Genomic DNA, 15,081 nt, shown 5'->3' with positions numbered 1-15,081 from the left:
GAGAGATTTGTGATTACTATCACCTTGAACTTTGTTTCTATCTGCCTTTGGGGTTTAGAGGAAGACAACTGGATATACGTATGTATATATAATGATAAATATATAAATATGCATGCATGTACACCCACACACAGACCACACCACTTACTGATACTGTTTGGCCGTTAGTTCGGTGGTCCTAGAATTTAAGTCATTTATTTGTATCACTTGAATCTAGTGTCATTCATTCCTGATCAGTCCATGTTCAAACATAATTCCAGATAGAAGACAATATGGATTTTACAAAACATAAGGTAAGATATATGTCTGAGAAAAATGCAGTTCTGACACATTTAACACCATTATGGATCCAAATGTTTTCAGTTGATTCTGGCACCACTAGAAAGAAAAATAATAATATTAGCATAAATTTATATAGTACCTATTATGTAATAGGGATACAAGATGAGAAAAAGCAAAGATTTGAATTTAACAGTTCTGGAATGAAAACAGGTTTTAAAGTAGAAATAAAAATTCTTAAGTCCATTTTCACTTCCCATCACCTTAATACTAGGTAAGTAATTAACTCAGTAACTCTTCCTTCTTTTTATGAAGAGAAGGCTGTAGTGGTTAGAATATAATAAAGGTATTTATTTGCAAAATGCCTAGAATTTTTAAAAGAATGCATTAAGGACAAAGAACGGTGTTATTACTATTACATTAATACATTCTTCCATTTGTGTCCATGTTATACACACAATAGGCAGAATTCTCTCATTTCTCTAGGGTACAAATTAGGTCAAGATCACAGACTCCACAGTCTTCAATTTTCCAACAATTAACACAAAGCAGTACAAAAAGAAAAAAAAATCTACAACTGTACCAACCTGAGGACCTATATCAGAATTTCAAGCTGTTAATCACTGGTGGCCAGGTGACAATAGGGCTAGATGACCGTACACTTATTACTGGAAAAATAACTCAAAGCCAAAATCTTTTTGTGGCAGGGTAGTTGTATCATTCTTTACATAAAAATTATATCTATAAAATAGAATTAATGTTTTTGTTTGAGATACAACATTGCTCATTTACACAGGTACTAAAATTACAGTGAATTAAGTGAAAGTTGTTTTGAATAAATCTATACAATCAATATACTTGAGTCTGGATGTGTATTCATGTATTTAGACCATTTAAAAATGCTAAGACAAACGGTATATGTTCAAGAAAATTTGTTTTTAAGTTAATCTTGAAAAACACACAATATTCCACATTATGCAAAGTTTTAAATATTGCTCTTATTTTTAAAATAGAAAAAAATTTCTGGAGAATAAGAATCATAAAACCAGAGGGCCTGAAAATTGTATCATGTGCTCTTTATAAAACATATAATCTTACATTAATATATTATGTAGGAGGTTCAAGCCTCTAACATAAGTTTTCCCATTAGATAATCTATAACTGTAAAGAGTTCCTGTATTAATATATTTCTCACTTTTTCTATGCACATATGTTTTAATGTAAAAAAACTACCCTGCCCTATAAATATACTTTTTAAATTCAACAATTATCTTGAACATACTTTATATTAGTGTGATTAGAATATATTCTAATAAATATATTTCTTAAAAGAGTAAAAAGCCCCTCCATAGTTTGACATCTTTTTTTACCTGAAATAGGCTTGAACAAAAGTAACTTAAGATTTACCTCACATTGTAAATTTGTAAATGAGTCTAAATACGTTAGTATTTGCTAAATTTAGTACATGAAAAATTTTAAAACGAAAGTTCTATAAAGTATAACTTTTTGATATATTTAATACAACCCTTTTTCTGAAAAACTCGACTAAGATTATAATTATGGGATTTTCATTTCCGGCTCATTCTGTTCTAATCAATCTAAATTCCATATGCAATGTCAACAGTTTTAAAAAGTCTCAAAAATTAGTTCTTGTCTTTAAACCCATAATCTTCGGAGCTGCACACAACATCCGTATAAGCAGACTCCTCCCCGCTTCTGGGGAAAACCCTGCCTAATATTTATAACGTTATGACATACTGTAATACTCACAAGGTGGTTGTAGAAGTATAAACACGACTGGAGTTATCTGATTGGCTGCTGGTGATGTAACACCCATGTCAATACTTCCCAGTGAACGCACGTGTTCGACCTTTTATTTAAATTTCCATTTCATCACAGCAATAAGACACTCGGGGCGGTGCATTTTCTGTGAAATGATTATTGCCTTGGACGTGAGGTGCTGCCTCGCACAACGCATCAGAGGAGGAGGTGTCGGTGGTTGTAACCTCCTGCGTGAAAGGCACCGCCTGGTCCAGTCTTTGTGAAGGAACAAAATAAGTTCACTTCCTTGGGCACCGCCACCCACCTCCAGCAAATGACAAGGCTGGAGCGCAGCTCCCACCGCACAGTTATTTGCAAAGTCCCAGGTGAACTCGTGGCGAGAGAAGGAAAATGTGCGTCCCGGGCACGGGTAGGTGCGTGTGGGCAGCGGGGAGGCGGCCAGACCCTGACACTCGCCAGCTGTTTGTCCTCCGCGTAGCCCGGCCGCGGCCGCACACGCCCGCCCCCTCCCTGAGACCCCCGGCCAGCCGCCTGTCCTTTTGTCCCCCGCCCCTCCGCCGACTTCCTTCCCTGCGGCCGCACCCCCGCCCCCAGGCCGGAGGCGCGGCCCAGCCCCTTTCCCGGTCCCCTGGCGCCCCCACCCCACCCCAGCCCAGCCCCAAGCCCAGCCCCCCTCCCCCAGCCCGGCCCCCACCCTTTCCCCCTCCAGCGGTTACTGCTACCCCGGTGCATTGTGGGCGCACGGTCCGTTGTTCATTTGCCATTCGACCTCCGCCAGGGCCTGGTCGGACGGAAACGCTCCGCCGGCTTTATTGTCGGTTCGTTATGTGGCGGAGCCCAGCAGTTTAACGTGCCTCTCGCCCACAGCGCCTCTGAAACCCGCGGTGGCGTCGGGACTCGTCGGCGCGCCGGAGGAAGGATATCTGTTTGGAGGGTCGGTGTGTGCGCGCGGCTTTAAAGCGGGGGCAGCGGAGGGACCCCCGCACTCCGCCTCTCAACTTCGAAGGCCCCACGCGACCCGGGCTCGCTTCTCACCTCTCCGCCGCCCGCCCCGTTCTCCGCGCGGGACGCTGCTCGGAGCGTAGCGGGGCGGGGGTGGAGGACGAGGAGAGCGGTCGGAGGCGGCGGCCCGGCCGCGGTGGCGGCGGCAGCAGCAACGGACGCGTGCGGCAGCCCCGGGAGCGAGCGCGAGCCGGGCGGCCGGGCGGGAGGGCGAGGCCGAGCCCCAGCCCCGCGAGACCGGAACGCCGGGGGCGGGGGCAGGGGCGAGACGGAGGGGGAGCCGCGGGGAGCGCGCGGGACACGGCCCGAGGCCGCGCTCGAGCCGGGGCACCGGGCGGCGGCGCGCGCCATGTCGTTCAGTGAGATGAACCGCAGGACGCTGGCGTTCCGAGGAGGCGGGTTGGTCACCTCTAGCGGCGGCGGCTCCACGAACAATAACGCTGGCGGGGAGGCCTCAGCTTGGCCTCAGCAGCCCCAGCCAAGACAGCCCCCGCCGGCAGCGCCGCCAGCGCTTCAGCAGCCCAATGGGCGGGGGGCCGACGAGGAAGTGGAATTGGAGGGCCTGGAGCCCCAAGACCTGGAGGCCTCCGCTGGGGCGGCCGCCGAGGAAACCAGGGAGTTGCTGCTGCCGCAAGACTCGGGCGGCCCCACCTCGCTGGGCGGCGGTGGCGCTGGGGGCCCCCTGTTAGCGGAAAGGAACCGTCGGACTCTGGCCTTCCGAGGAGGCGGCGGCGGCGGGGGTCTCGGCAACAATGGCAGTAGCCGCGGCCGCCCGGAGACCTCGGCGTGGCCCCTGAGGCATTTCAATGGGCGAGGGCCGGCGGCTGTGGATCTGGAGTTGGACGCGCTGGAGGGGAAGGAGTTGATGCAGGACGGCGCGTCCCTGAGCGACAGCACCGAAGACGAGGAGGAGGGGGCGAGCTTGGGCGACGGCAGCGGGGCGGAAGGCGGCAGCTGCAGCAGCAGCAGGCGGTCGGGCGGCGATGGCGGGGACGAAGTGGAGGGCAGCGGTGTGGGAGCTGGCGAAGGAGAGATTGTCCAGCACTTCCCGCTCGCGCGGCCCAAGTCTTTAATGCAGAAGCTACAGTGCTCCTTCCAGACCTCCTGGCTCAAGGACTTTCCCTGGCTGCGTTATTCCAAGGATACTGGCCTTATGTCTTGCGGCTGGTGCCAAAAGACCCCTGCGGATGGGGGGAGCGTGGACCTTCCCCAAGTGGGGCATGATGAGCTTTCGCGAGGGACCCGCAACTACAAGAAAACCCTTCTGTTGAGGCACCACGTCTCTACCGAGCACAAACTCCACGAAGCCAACGCCCAGGTACAGTATATCCTGCTCCTACTTCTTGAGATCTTTTGGAAAGGTTTAGCAGCAAAAAAAAAAAAAACCACAACCATTTTCCTGGGTGAAGGCATCGTTCCAGTTGGGAGGTGCAGGGAGCTTAAGTGTGGGGGTTTTGAAAGCCTGGGAACAAGTTTTCAAAAGTTGTGTATGTGTCGGGGGAAGGGGGTGGAATGACAATTTTCTAATCGTAGCGCTGAATATGTTTTATTTTATGACTCAGATTTCCTTGCTTATCAGATTGAATCAGAAAGAAAGTGAGGTTGAAGTTTTTAACCTAAAAGGTTGACTTGCGGTCAATCATTTTATTAGCTGTGATTTTAGAGAAGCTGGTTTATGTTAATAGATGTTTAATGTGCTGGTGGAAGTCAAATCTGGGAACTCTTTGAAGAATGGATTAAACAATTTCCTTAACCTTTAACGCTACCCCTTTCGGGAAAACAGCCGAAAAAATTCTTTATGTCGGGTCAAGATAATGTGAAATATGGGAGCAGTATGTAAATACAGAGGAAGCTATTTGGAACTCCTTTCTCTTGCGAATAATTTTCCTAAATTAATCAGTGTTGAACTTGTTGAACTTTATTACCAGGGCTTGCTTTTGCTAAATTATCGTCGTTTTGCTTGTTTTACTTCTACCCGGATTTCTGTGCTGAGATTTTTTTTATATCGTTCCTTTTCACAGCTTATAAATGCAGTTTACATTAACTACTTTAAACTTAGCATTAGAAATGCTTAATGTGAAGTTAATTTGCATCAAGTAGTGGATTTGGACTGATAGGGAATTTATTTACCAAACTCTGAAAATCCCAAGTCCTTACTTCCAAAACAAGTAAGTTATACTTTAGTTCTTAGTCCTTGTATTAACATTTCTAGTCTAAAGATAGTAGCCTTACCATTTTGATATCTTTTCAAGCCAAACAGATGTTGATCAGTCCTTTTTAAGACTTTCAGACTACCTGTGGTGGTAGATGGAATTCATTCTTTTGTATCGATAGCCAGTCACTGATTTTAGAAAGTTAACTCAAGTATTAGTCTCTGTGTTTATTGGAGTGATCCTGCTGTTCAGCACACTTATACTGGAGTTAATTAAGCACACCAGTAACCCAACAGATAAAGCACCCATGTTTCTCAGAAGTCAGGGCTTTAACTTTAAAGTACAGGGTTATTTTTTCCCAGTGGACAATGCAGTAGTTTTTTTTGTTTTGCATAAATTTTAGTTGCCTAAGCCCTACAAGGAAGGTCACTTAAAGATACAGGGCCCAGAAAAGTTAAGTAAATTGTCCTAAGTCTTAAGAGTCTGGGCGACAACTGAGACTAAGTACCTGTAAGGAATGTCGTAATGGAAAAGGAATGGGTTTGTAGTAAATCTGGGTTCAGATCTCAGCTTTCTGCAATTACTAGCTTTGTGAGCTTGGGCAGTGGAGTGAGATAGAGCTAACATTTCCTTGTCTTCTGTGTGCCAAACACATTTGGTTTACTCTGGAAAATATTTTTGTTCCCATTTTACAGAAGAGGAATCTAAGACTTTAAATGGTTAAGTAACATTCCTGGAGTTATTTATAAAGATGATGGAGGTGTGGGGGACTTGTGAAAATGAAAGTTTTTAATTTTCCAAGTAATAGTAGGTTCGTTATTTAGAAAATTTTAAAAACACAATTGGAATGAATTTTCTTAATCTACTGTGGACCAGTTACTCCTCTTATCAGCATAGTCTCTCCCTGTAGGCAAATCTGAGTGAGAATGCAGATTATAGTTAGCTGCTTAGTGAACCTGAAATCAGAGGAAGGGGAATTAGTTGGATAACCTTAAGGCAGACTTAGGTGGGGTGTATACTTCTCCCCTAGGCATATATCTGGATCACGGAATTCCTAGGTAAAACCTTTTCCAAACTTGACCTCTGAACTATGCCTCTCTTCCCCTTTTCCTCCTTGAAATTCCCTTTTAATATAATCTGCAGGCCATCTCCTTTCTTTAGAACATTCTCATTAGATTGAGGACAATACAATTTAGTCAGTCATGTTTGTATACCATCACTTACTAAACTGCTTTGTATTGGTGTCCTTGATTGGATTTTGGGTGTTTCCACTTTGAATTAATGTTAATCATTTTAGTTTCATTATAATAACTTTAACTAGTTTGGGGCTGTATCTTGCTATCAACCCCAGGTACCACCTACATATCCCTTTGTCTTAATGAGTGTCAGGTTCCTGATCTATTTTATTCGTTTTGGGGAAGTTCAATTTTTTCGTTGCCCTGCAGCTTCTGATTACCAGTAGGAGGCAGTATAACACAGCTTGTAAGAGCATTCTTGGGCTTAAGGTCAGGGGGACTTGGGTCCTAATACTCTACTTTCTTGACAGGCAAATTTAGTTAACTTCTAGTTTCCTCGTCTATGCATAGTGTATGTGCCAGCACATAACCACTTAGTAAATAATCTTCATTATTTGTTATCATTATTACTTATTTTTATTGTAGATAAGTATCTGTAACAAGATATTTTCTGTGGCCTGGTAAGCCACTTTTACAGAAACACTGGATTGTAGAAAGCATATCAGTTATTTTTTTTTATGTCTCCAGAAACTTTGGCTGTCAGATTCTTTGAACATTTCGAGCCTATTTTTCATCATTCTCAGCTTCACAAAGTATATACTGCATTAGGTTTCTCTTGTCTTGAAAACATGGAAATGAGAATTCTGGAATTCTTGAGGCAAGAATTCAGTTTGTGGCTAGGAGTACTTCATTCCCTTTATTTTCCCCATTATTTTTATTTTTCATTTAAAGAGGCCTGTTTTTTGAGGAGTTTGGCCAAGTCTCAGTACAGTTGCATACTGCATAAGGTTTCCATCAATGATGGACTGCAACATACTATGATGGTGCCATAAGATTGTAATGAGATCATAGAAAAGTATTATTTCGTGTAGCTTAAATTTATAGTAGTGTACAGTAATGTCCTAGGCCTTCACATTCAGTCACCACTCACCCACTCACCCAGAGCAACTTCTAGTCCTACAGGCTCCATTCATGGTAAGTGCTCTGTACAGGTGTACCATTTTTTTATACCATATTTTAGTGTGCCTTTTTTTTTTTTTTTTTTTTACATTTGAAATGTGTTCAGATACACTGATACTTACCATTGTGTTATAATTGTCTGCAGTCTTCGGTATAGTAGCGTGCTGTGCAGGTTTGTAGCATAGGAGCAATAGGCTATACCATCTAGGTTTGTGCAAGAACACTCTGTTTGCACAACAATGAAATTGACCCATTTCTCAGGTGGGAATCCTTGTTGTTAAGCAATGCATGACTATTATGTCACTAAGGGTATCTTATGCTTTTCTTTTTTTTTTTTTTTTTTTTGTTGAGACAGAGTCTCACTTTGTTGCCCGGCTAGAGTGCTGTGCCGTCAGCCTAGCTCACAGCAACCTCAAACTCCTGGGCTCAATCGATCCTTCTGCCCCAGCCTCCCGAGTAGCTGGGACTACAGGCATATGCCCCCATGCCCAGCTAATTTTTTCTGTATATTTTTAGTTGTCAGGCTAATTTCTTTCTATTTTTAGCAGAGATGGGGTCTCACTCTTGCTCAAGCTGGTCTCAAACTACTGAGCTCAAAGGATCCACCCGCCTCAGCCTCCCAGAGTGTTAGGATTACAGGTGTGAGCCACCATGCCCGGCCTTTCTTATGCTTTCTATAAATCAGAAAAGAATCAGAAAAGTCCTTTTTTGTTAATTCCTTAGTGGTGACCAAGAAGTTTATTCTTGTTAATTGGACCTTAGTTATTAAGGACTGTTCATGGGAGAGACTTTTTTTTTTTGAGACAGAATCTCACTTTGTTGCCCTGGCTAGAGTGAGTGCCGTGGCGTTAGCCTAGCTCACAGCAACCTCAAACTCCTGGGCTCAAGCAATCCTTCTGCCTCAGCCTCCCGAGTAGCTGGGACTACAGGCATGCGCCACCATGCCCGGCTAATTTTTTCTATGTATTTTTAGTTGTCCGATTAATTTCTTTCTAATTTTAGTAGAGACGGGGTCTCGCTCTTGCTCAGGCTGGTCTCAGAACTCCTGAGCTCAAACAATCCACCCGATTTCGGCCTCCCAGAGTGCTAGGATTACAGGCGTGAGCCACCGCGCCCGGCCATGGGGGAGACTTTTAAAATACATTTTCTGAAGCTGTTTTCAGAGCGTTCTATTTCAGAGTTATCCCTGTATTTATGAGGATGTGAGAGACAATTTATAGTTTTGAGTAACAACTATCTGCACAGTCAAGTTTCAATGATTAGCTGATTCAAGATTTGACCATTTGGCCCAGAGGCCTTGAAAATTGCCTTAATAACAGTAATTACCATTGTATCTTCATTTAGACCACTTTCAACCCAGTTTTAAAATTTTCATAACTTAAAACACACACTGTGTCAACGCCTTCTAGTTTACTAAATCTAAAACATGCACCCAAATGTATTATTGTTGTAAATTTAGTTAACCTTTCCAGAAATTACATAGTGAATTCAGACCAGTGATCTGATTGAAATTACTCATTGGTATATGTTGATATCAGCAGCTGAAGCAAACAGAAGGTGAGGCAGATCTACCAGCCTTTGCTTTTGGCAAAAGTAAGTCCCTGACTAGGTGGGGTGGCTCATGCCTATAATCCTAGCACTCTAGAAGGTCAAGGTGGGAGGGTCGCTTGAGGTCAGGAGTTTGAGACCAGCCTGAACAAGAGCGAGACCCCATCTCTACCAAAAATAGAAAAAATAGCCAGGTGGTTGGTAATGCCCACCTATAGTCCCAGCTACTCCGGAGGCTGAGGCAGGAGGGTCACTTGAGCCTAGGAGTTTGAGGTTGTAGTGAGCTACGATGATGCCACTACACTCTACCCAGAGTGACAGAGTAAGACTCTGTATCAAAAAAAAGTCCCAAAGGTATATTGGTTGGTTGGCTGGCTGGCTGATTTTTAACAATTTAGGAAGAAAATCTGAAAGACCTTTCACTTAAGAGAAATAGATACTATTAATTTATTTACTGGGCTATAGGCTCATATTTGTATTTTTATATTTATTCATTCATTTTGTTTGATTCAGTAAGAGCTTATGTTTCCCTTGTGTTTTTCAAATTTTTAGTAATGTGCCCAACTATATCTTATTGTATATCTGACATTGGCTTCTTTCTCCCTCTTAAATTTAACTATATTAGGTTGATACAAGGCACTGGAGATGAAATCATAAAGAAGACATTCTCTGTGCCCTCGAGGAACTTGTAATCTAGTTTGGAAAGATAGTCTTGACAATAAAATGATGCAGATACCATGGTAGCAGTATGTTCAAGGTACAGTGAAGACTCTAAAGGGAGTGATCAGTTCTACCTGCAAAGATTGGAAGAAGCTTGTAACTGGCTCTTGAATTTAATTTTGTTAAATGAATAGGTGTTGACTATGGAGGGAAGGGCACTCAGGCAATGCAGTTGGAAGCAGCATGAGGAAAACGAAAAAAATGGTGTCTTTTTATTTTTTTTATTTATCTTTTACAGACGGTCTTGCTCTGTAAGGCTGGATTGCATTGGTGAGATCATAGCTCGCTGCATCCTGCAATTTGTAGGCTCAGGTGATCCTCCCTTGTAGCTGGGACTACAGGCATGCACCACCATGCCCAGCATACTTTAAAATTTTGTTTTTGTAGAGACGAGACCTATAAGATTTGTTGCTTAGGCTGGTCACGAACTCCTGGCCTCAAACAATCCTCCCACCTCAGCCTCCAAAGTGCTGGGATTACAGGCATGAGCCACACACCTGGCCAAAAATGGTGTCTTGATATGTCTGAGAGAGTGGATAGTTTGGTAGCTGAGCACGCCGGAAAAATCAAGTTTGAATAGGTAGACTCCAGATCCTGGAGGATCTCTTGTGCTAAAAAGATTGCATTTTACTCTGTTAACAAATGGGCAATAATGGCAATTTTAAGCAGGGGAGAATCATAACCAAATGTGTATGTTATTTAGAGGCACCTGCGTAATGTATGTGTGGGTTTAGAATTTGAGGAGAGAACTGGTTGGCTGGATGTTGTCACCTGAAGTTCTCCCCTTCCATTCTCCTCCCCCTCACACTTACAGAATTAGAATTTCTGGGGGTAGTACTTAAACCACCAAAGAAGATGCCATTACTAAAGGACATAGAGGTGATCAGAAAGCTGAAAAGGAGATCTTCCTGTCTTTTTCTTCCAACTATTACAATTCACGTCAGTACCACTAACAAGTGTTTATTTGACATGTTTGCTGTGTCCTTGTTTGTCTTCATATCCTAGCAAATGAATTTGTTGTTCTAAAATTTGGATTTCAAAATGTAAATAAATGTTTTTCTTCCAATATGTTGTTCCAGTGGGTTGCTGCAACAAAAGTAATGAAGATTTTGATGTTTTTATTAATTTAGTTTACCCTTTAATGTTTGTGTTGGAAATGGCTTTTATGCTAATCTATTAATCGAAAAAAGACTGTAATTCTGAGTAGGGAAGTAAATATTAATTACTTGTTGACTTTTAGCTAAATAGCATTTTCCTATCATTAATCGATTGATTATAGGTGTGCTGTTTAAAGTTTATATTACTTAAAACTGAAGTTAGCTTCTCTCCCTTTCCCCCACAGAAGAGTGGGAGACTTGGTGGTCTTGTATTCTCTACAAGTTGGTAGCGTTATCTAGTTACTTAAGCTAGAATGCTGAAAACTCTGTGATTTCCCCCTCCTTTATGTCTGTGTCATCACTGAAGTTCTGCCAGTTTTACATTTCAGATGATTTTTCTAGGCTCTGTCTCACTTGGCCATTGATATCCATCTTCTCTAATTAAGATCCTTGTTTTTTTTACAAAAATGTTGCGCTGTTAACAGTAGCTTCCCAACTGGTCACAGTATCTGCAGTCTTAGTCCCCTGATATTAGTCTCCCAGATGCTGCCGCAGTCATTTCTGCTCTCTGATAATCCAATCAAGCTGCTCTGCTTTTAAAGTCTGTGTAAGGTGCCTATAGCAGTGGTACTTAATCATTTGGGGCATTCTTATCACTTTTATAATCTGAAAATGATGGACATTTACCTCTGAAAAGTGTGGTTAAGTGCATATTTGCATTTCACGGTTTTTTTAAAATCAGTTCTTTCGTAAATCTGGAATTCTGAGGATGCTGTATACCATCTTAGGTTCTTTTTTTCCTATGCTGTCTCATTTGTTTAGAGTGCTCATCCTCCCATCCCACTTTTGCATCCTTTAAAGCTTGTTCAGATCTCCTTTATTCCAAAAGGCATCCTCACACCTACAAAAAAACTAGATTATACATACCTCTCTTCTGACACCCTTGTTTATACTCTTCAGTACCTTAAGAGTCTTTCCCACAAGCAGTAACTTCAAATTAGGAAGCAGATCATTTTGGTTCTCAATGTAGACCTTGGCTAAAGTAGGCATTCAGTTAATGCTTATTAAGTCAATGAATGGAGTTGGGATTTTTCAAGCTTCCCTCCCCACCTTTGGCTTAAACTCAGTGGTAAGAAGGATTTTTCAAGCTTTTGAGAGCATCTTCCTATGAGTAAAATATTGGCTATTTTGTAGCCTACATCTGGAATTGAATATGAAGATAATAGGTTATGAGGATTTTAGCTAAACGGACACTTTTCTGTATTCTTTAAATATTGGAAGACTTGATACTGAGCTCTCATTCAGACTAAAATTATGATTTTACATAAGGGCACCTCCACAAATGAAAAAATTCAACACTTTATATTTAGGTCTGAAGTAAAATTCCTTAAAATCTTATTTAGCCAATTTAGATTAATGTCTAGGCTAAGTGAGTTTTCCTTTTTGGGAAAGGGAATAGAAAAAGTCCTTCATGTTTGAAAAGACCAGTCGTGGAAATATTTCAACTTCTTCACCAGTATTTTTTTCTTATTAGTGATACCTAATGTTATCAATATACTAAAAGTAGACATAGAACGTTAAAGAAGGAAATCAAAAGAGGCAGAAATCCCTGGAGTTATTAGGAACCTACTTTATGATTTTGTGTCTAGTACTAAGAATTCCTTAATTTATTTGGTTCAGCAAATAATATTGGCAATTTATTTTAATGCTCGGTGCTTATTTAGCTCTTTTACCCAAATGATCAAATAATAATCTCCTTAGAGTGCATATACTTTTGACTTGGAAACCCCTCATTTTTGAAGGGCATATTTAATAGCTGCTACAAACACACAGCATAATGCTTTAATCAATAGTGAAAAAGAAATTGGTGCTTTTGGTTGTAAAAGCAGGGGATGTTTATGTTCTTGTACAATAGTAATGAGAAAAGATAGTGGTTGAATAATGTTTGATTTATACGAAATAGGATGGGCAAATGTTTTAGTGGATAGGCTTTTATATGAGTTATTTTTAAAAATTAGGGCATTTGATGTGATAAAGGCACAGAATCTTACAAATTGGGACTGGCCCAGCAAATTCAGTACAGTGACCATAGCCTAGGATCACTGGTACAGTTAGACATATCCACCTCTTCAAGTGTTTTTGACTGCTCGATATACAAACTTTAGGCAGTTCTTGACTTGTAAATACTAATTCACTGCTTACACAACACTTCATGGATGTGCTGCTAAATTTTATTCAGTGTTAAAATTTTTGCTTATTCCAAGTATTCATATGTTCACTGCAATACCTATTAGAACTTTGAACCAAATGAACTCGGTCAGGTACAGCATGCAAAACAAAGCTTAGTGTAAGGCCTGTGCACCAAAACAAGATTCCTTGTTCATATTTGGAATTTCTGTAGAGAGCATGGGAAAATTAATGAATTTTGTTCAAATAGTCTCAAAGGGAGTCCAAGTGAACACTATGATGCTTTTATAGCAAGTTATACTGTAGTAGTAATTATATATTTAAATATTGTTTTAGATTTTGATATATTCTTAAAAGTCCTAAATGTGTTTTAAATTTTACAACGTAATGGTTTGTAGACAAGATCTTAGGTTGTATAAAACAAACTCTTTATTACTTCACTTCCTTTTCCCTCATCCCCCCCAAAACAAAAATATGGGAGTTACTCATGAAGAGGTTTGTTTTGATTATTTTACTCCCTCCTTGACTATTACTAGTTTTTGCTGAGGATTGGGTGTTTTGGTAGGAGAAGAAACTAGCTAATTTAGAGCATGGAACATTTTAGTATGGTAGGGTGGGCATGTAAGGTGTAAGGGCATTGTGCATTTGAGGCACTAGGAAGGGCTGGGGGGAGGCTACTAAGGGTCAGTCAAAAATGAAAGGAAATTCTCTATTGCACATGCTTCATTCTGTAGTGATCATATATTCCAGATTTGCAGGGCTGTCTATACTGTTACATTACCCCAGTGAAACTGTTGAAGTGTCCTGGCATTCTAATATTTTGGTTCTTGCAATTGACTTCCCATACCTGAAAGCCGTACGGAACTTACATGTACTGTGGTTTAGTTTCAGAGATTGGGATTTATTGTGCGTGTGGCCTCCTGACTAGGACTCAGAAGTAAAGCTAATGTAAAGTTTAACCATACTCATGATTGGGTTAAATTGAGTTTTGTGGTTGAGGAATCCATCACTTAGAGTATTGTGTCTCTGAGAATTCTTTTGCAGTCCTGTTTTCCCTATATCCCTTCTTCTCTCTAAGCATATCAGTCCTCTCAGCATGTTTATACTCTAGTACACATCTTTCCGTGTTTTTCTCCATGCTTATAAAATCATAGATCCACATGTAGGTACATATTTCATTATTTTATAAAGATGGCCTACGCTTGACTTAATGTTTTGCACCAAAGAAAAATTTTAAAATTTTAATTTTATTAATTGGGCAGTACCTTATTCTGTAAAATACAATGAATGTTCCCTAAAATATGAAAAATTTTAAAACTTAAATCATGTCAGCATTTTCATTCATACTTTCTACTAGAAATACCTGAGCAGTTTTTTCTCTTGGGGAAAAGAATGATGGCTTCAGTTACTTAGCAAAGTTACTAAACAGTATGCCATGCACTATTCAAAGTGCTAGGGATATACAGCTCTATCTCGAGCTTACCCACCTATAGTCACTGTATGAGGAAAGTTATAAAGTTGTTAATTATAACTAACATTTGTAATACTGTTATGGTTTAAGAAAAATACTCGGGGATAGTAACTTGCCCAAGGACCCACAGTTAATAACTGGTACAGGCAGCAGTTTGAAATCTAGATCATAGTCTTATTTTTATTGTTTTATCACACAGTTGTTTTATAGGAAATTACTATAACTATAATGAATGCTTGTATGATTGATAAGAGGCAAAATTTATAAACATTTAAGAATTTAGAATTCAGGAATTTTAACTTACAGTGTATAGTATTTATGACCTTAATGAGATAAGGCATTTTGAAAGTTGGTGAAATTACATAACTGGATATCCCTATAGTTAAAGCAGATTTTCCTCTTAGGGTCTTAACTTTATCTGTAGCCAGATTTAATTAATTTCATTGACCTAAGCTATTTGATTTCAATGTTTGCCAAGACTTAAAATTTACCTTTTTATTAATGTCAGATAGGGTGATATGCCTAGTGTATTATAACTTGGATATTTTAAGTTCTTGTAAGTTGGATATTTTAAGAGGAGACTGCTGCTTTCCTATCAGAGATAAAGCAAACTAATATGGTTCCTATAAATGAAAGTTTCTTAAGAA

The 15,081-nt window shown here is 40.8% G+C and overlaps 1 protein-coding gene across 3 annotated transcripts in view; it reads left to right on the top strand.

Annotated features, from left to right (window-relative positions):
• The first annotated feature begins 2,300 nt into the window (after window positions 1-2,300).
• Window positions 2,301-15,081, top strand: part of ZBTB10 (zinc finger and BTB domain containing 10) — a 51,416-nt gene continuing 38,635 nt past the window's right edge. Inside the window, exons 1-2 of one of the 3 annotated variants that reach the window (XM_012663207.1) lie at window positions 2,784-2,960; window positions 3,902-4,381. In XM_012663207.1, coding sequence (XP_012518661.1) covers window positions 3,929-4,381 — 453 coding nt within the window. In that variant the 5' untranslated portion in view covers window positions 2,784-2,960; window positions 3,902-3,928. Of the gene's footprint in view, window positions 2,471-2,783; window positions 2,961-3,285; window positions 4,382-15,081 lie in introns of those variants that run through there. The other 2 variants (XM_012663208.1, XM_012663206.1) reach the window with 2 other exon arrangements.

The sequence above is a fragment of the Propithecus coquereli genome, unplaced genomic scaffold (assembly GCF_000956105.1).
Source record: "Propithecus coquereli isolate 6110/MARCELLA unplaced genomic scaffold, Pcoq_1.0 Scaffold8, whole genome shotgun sequence".
Taxonomy (NCBI): domain Eukaryota; kingdom Metazoa; phylum Chordata; class Mammalia; order Primates; family Indriidae; genus Propithecus; species Propithecus coquereli.
Note: the sequence above shows the minus strand (reverse complement) of the source record. Positions and strands in the feature narration are given on the sequence as shown.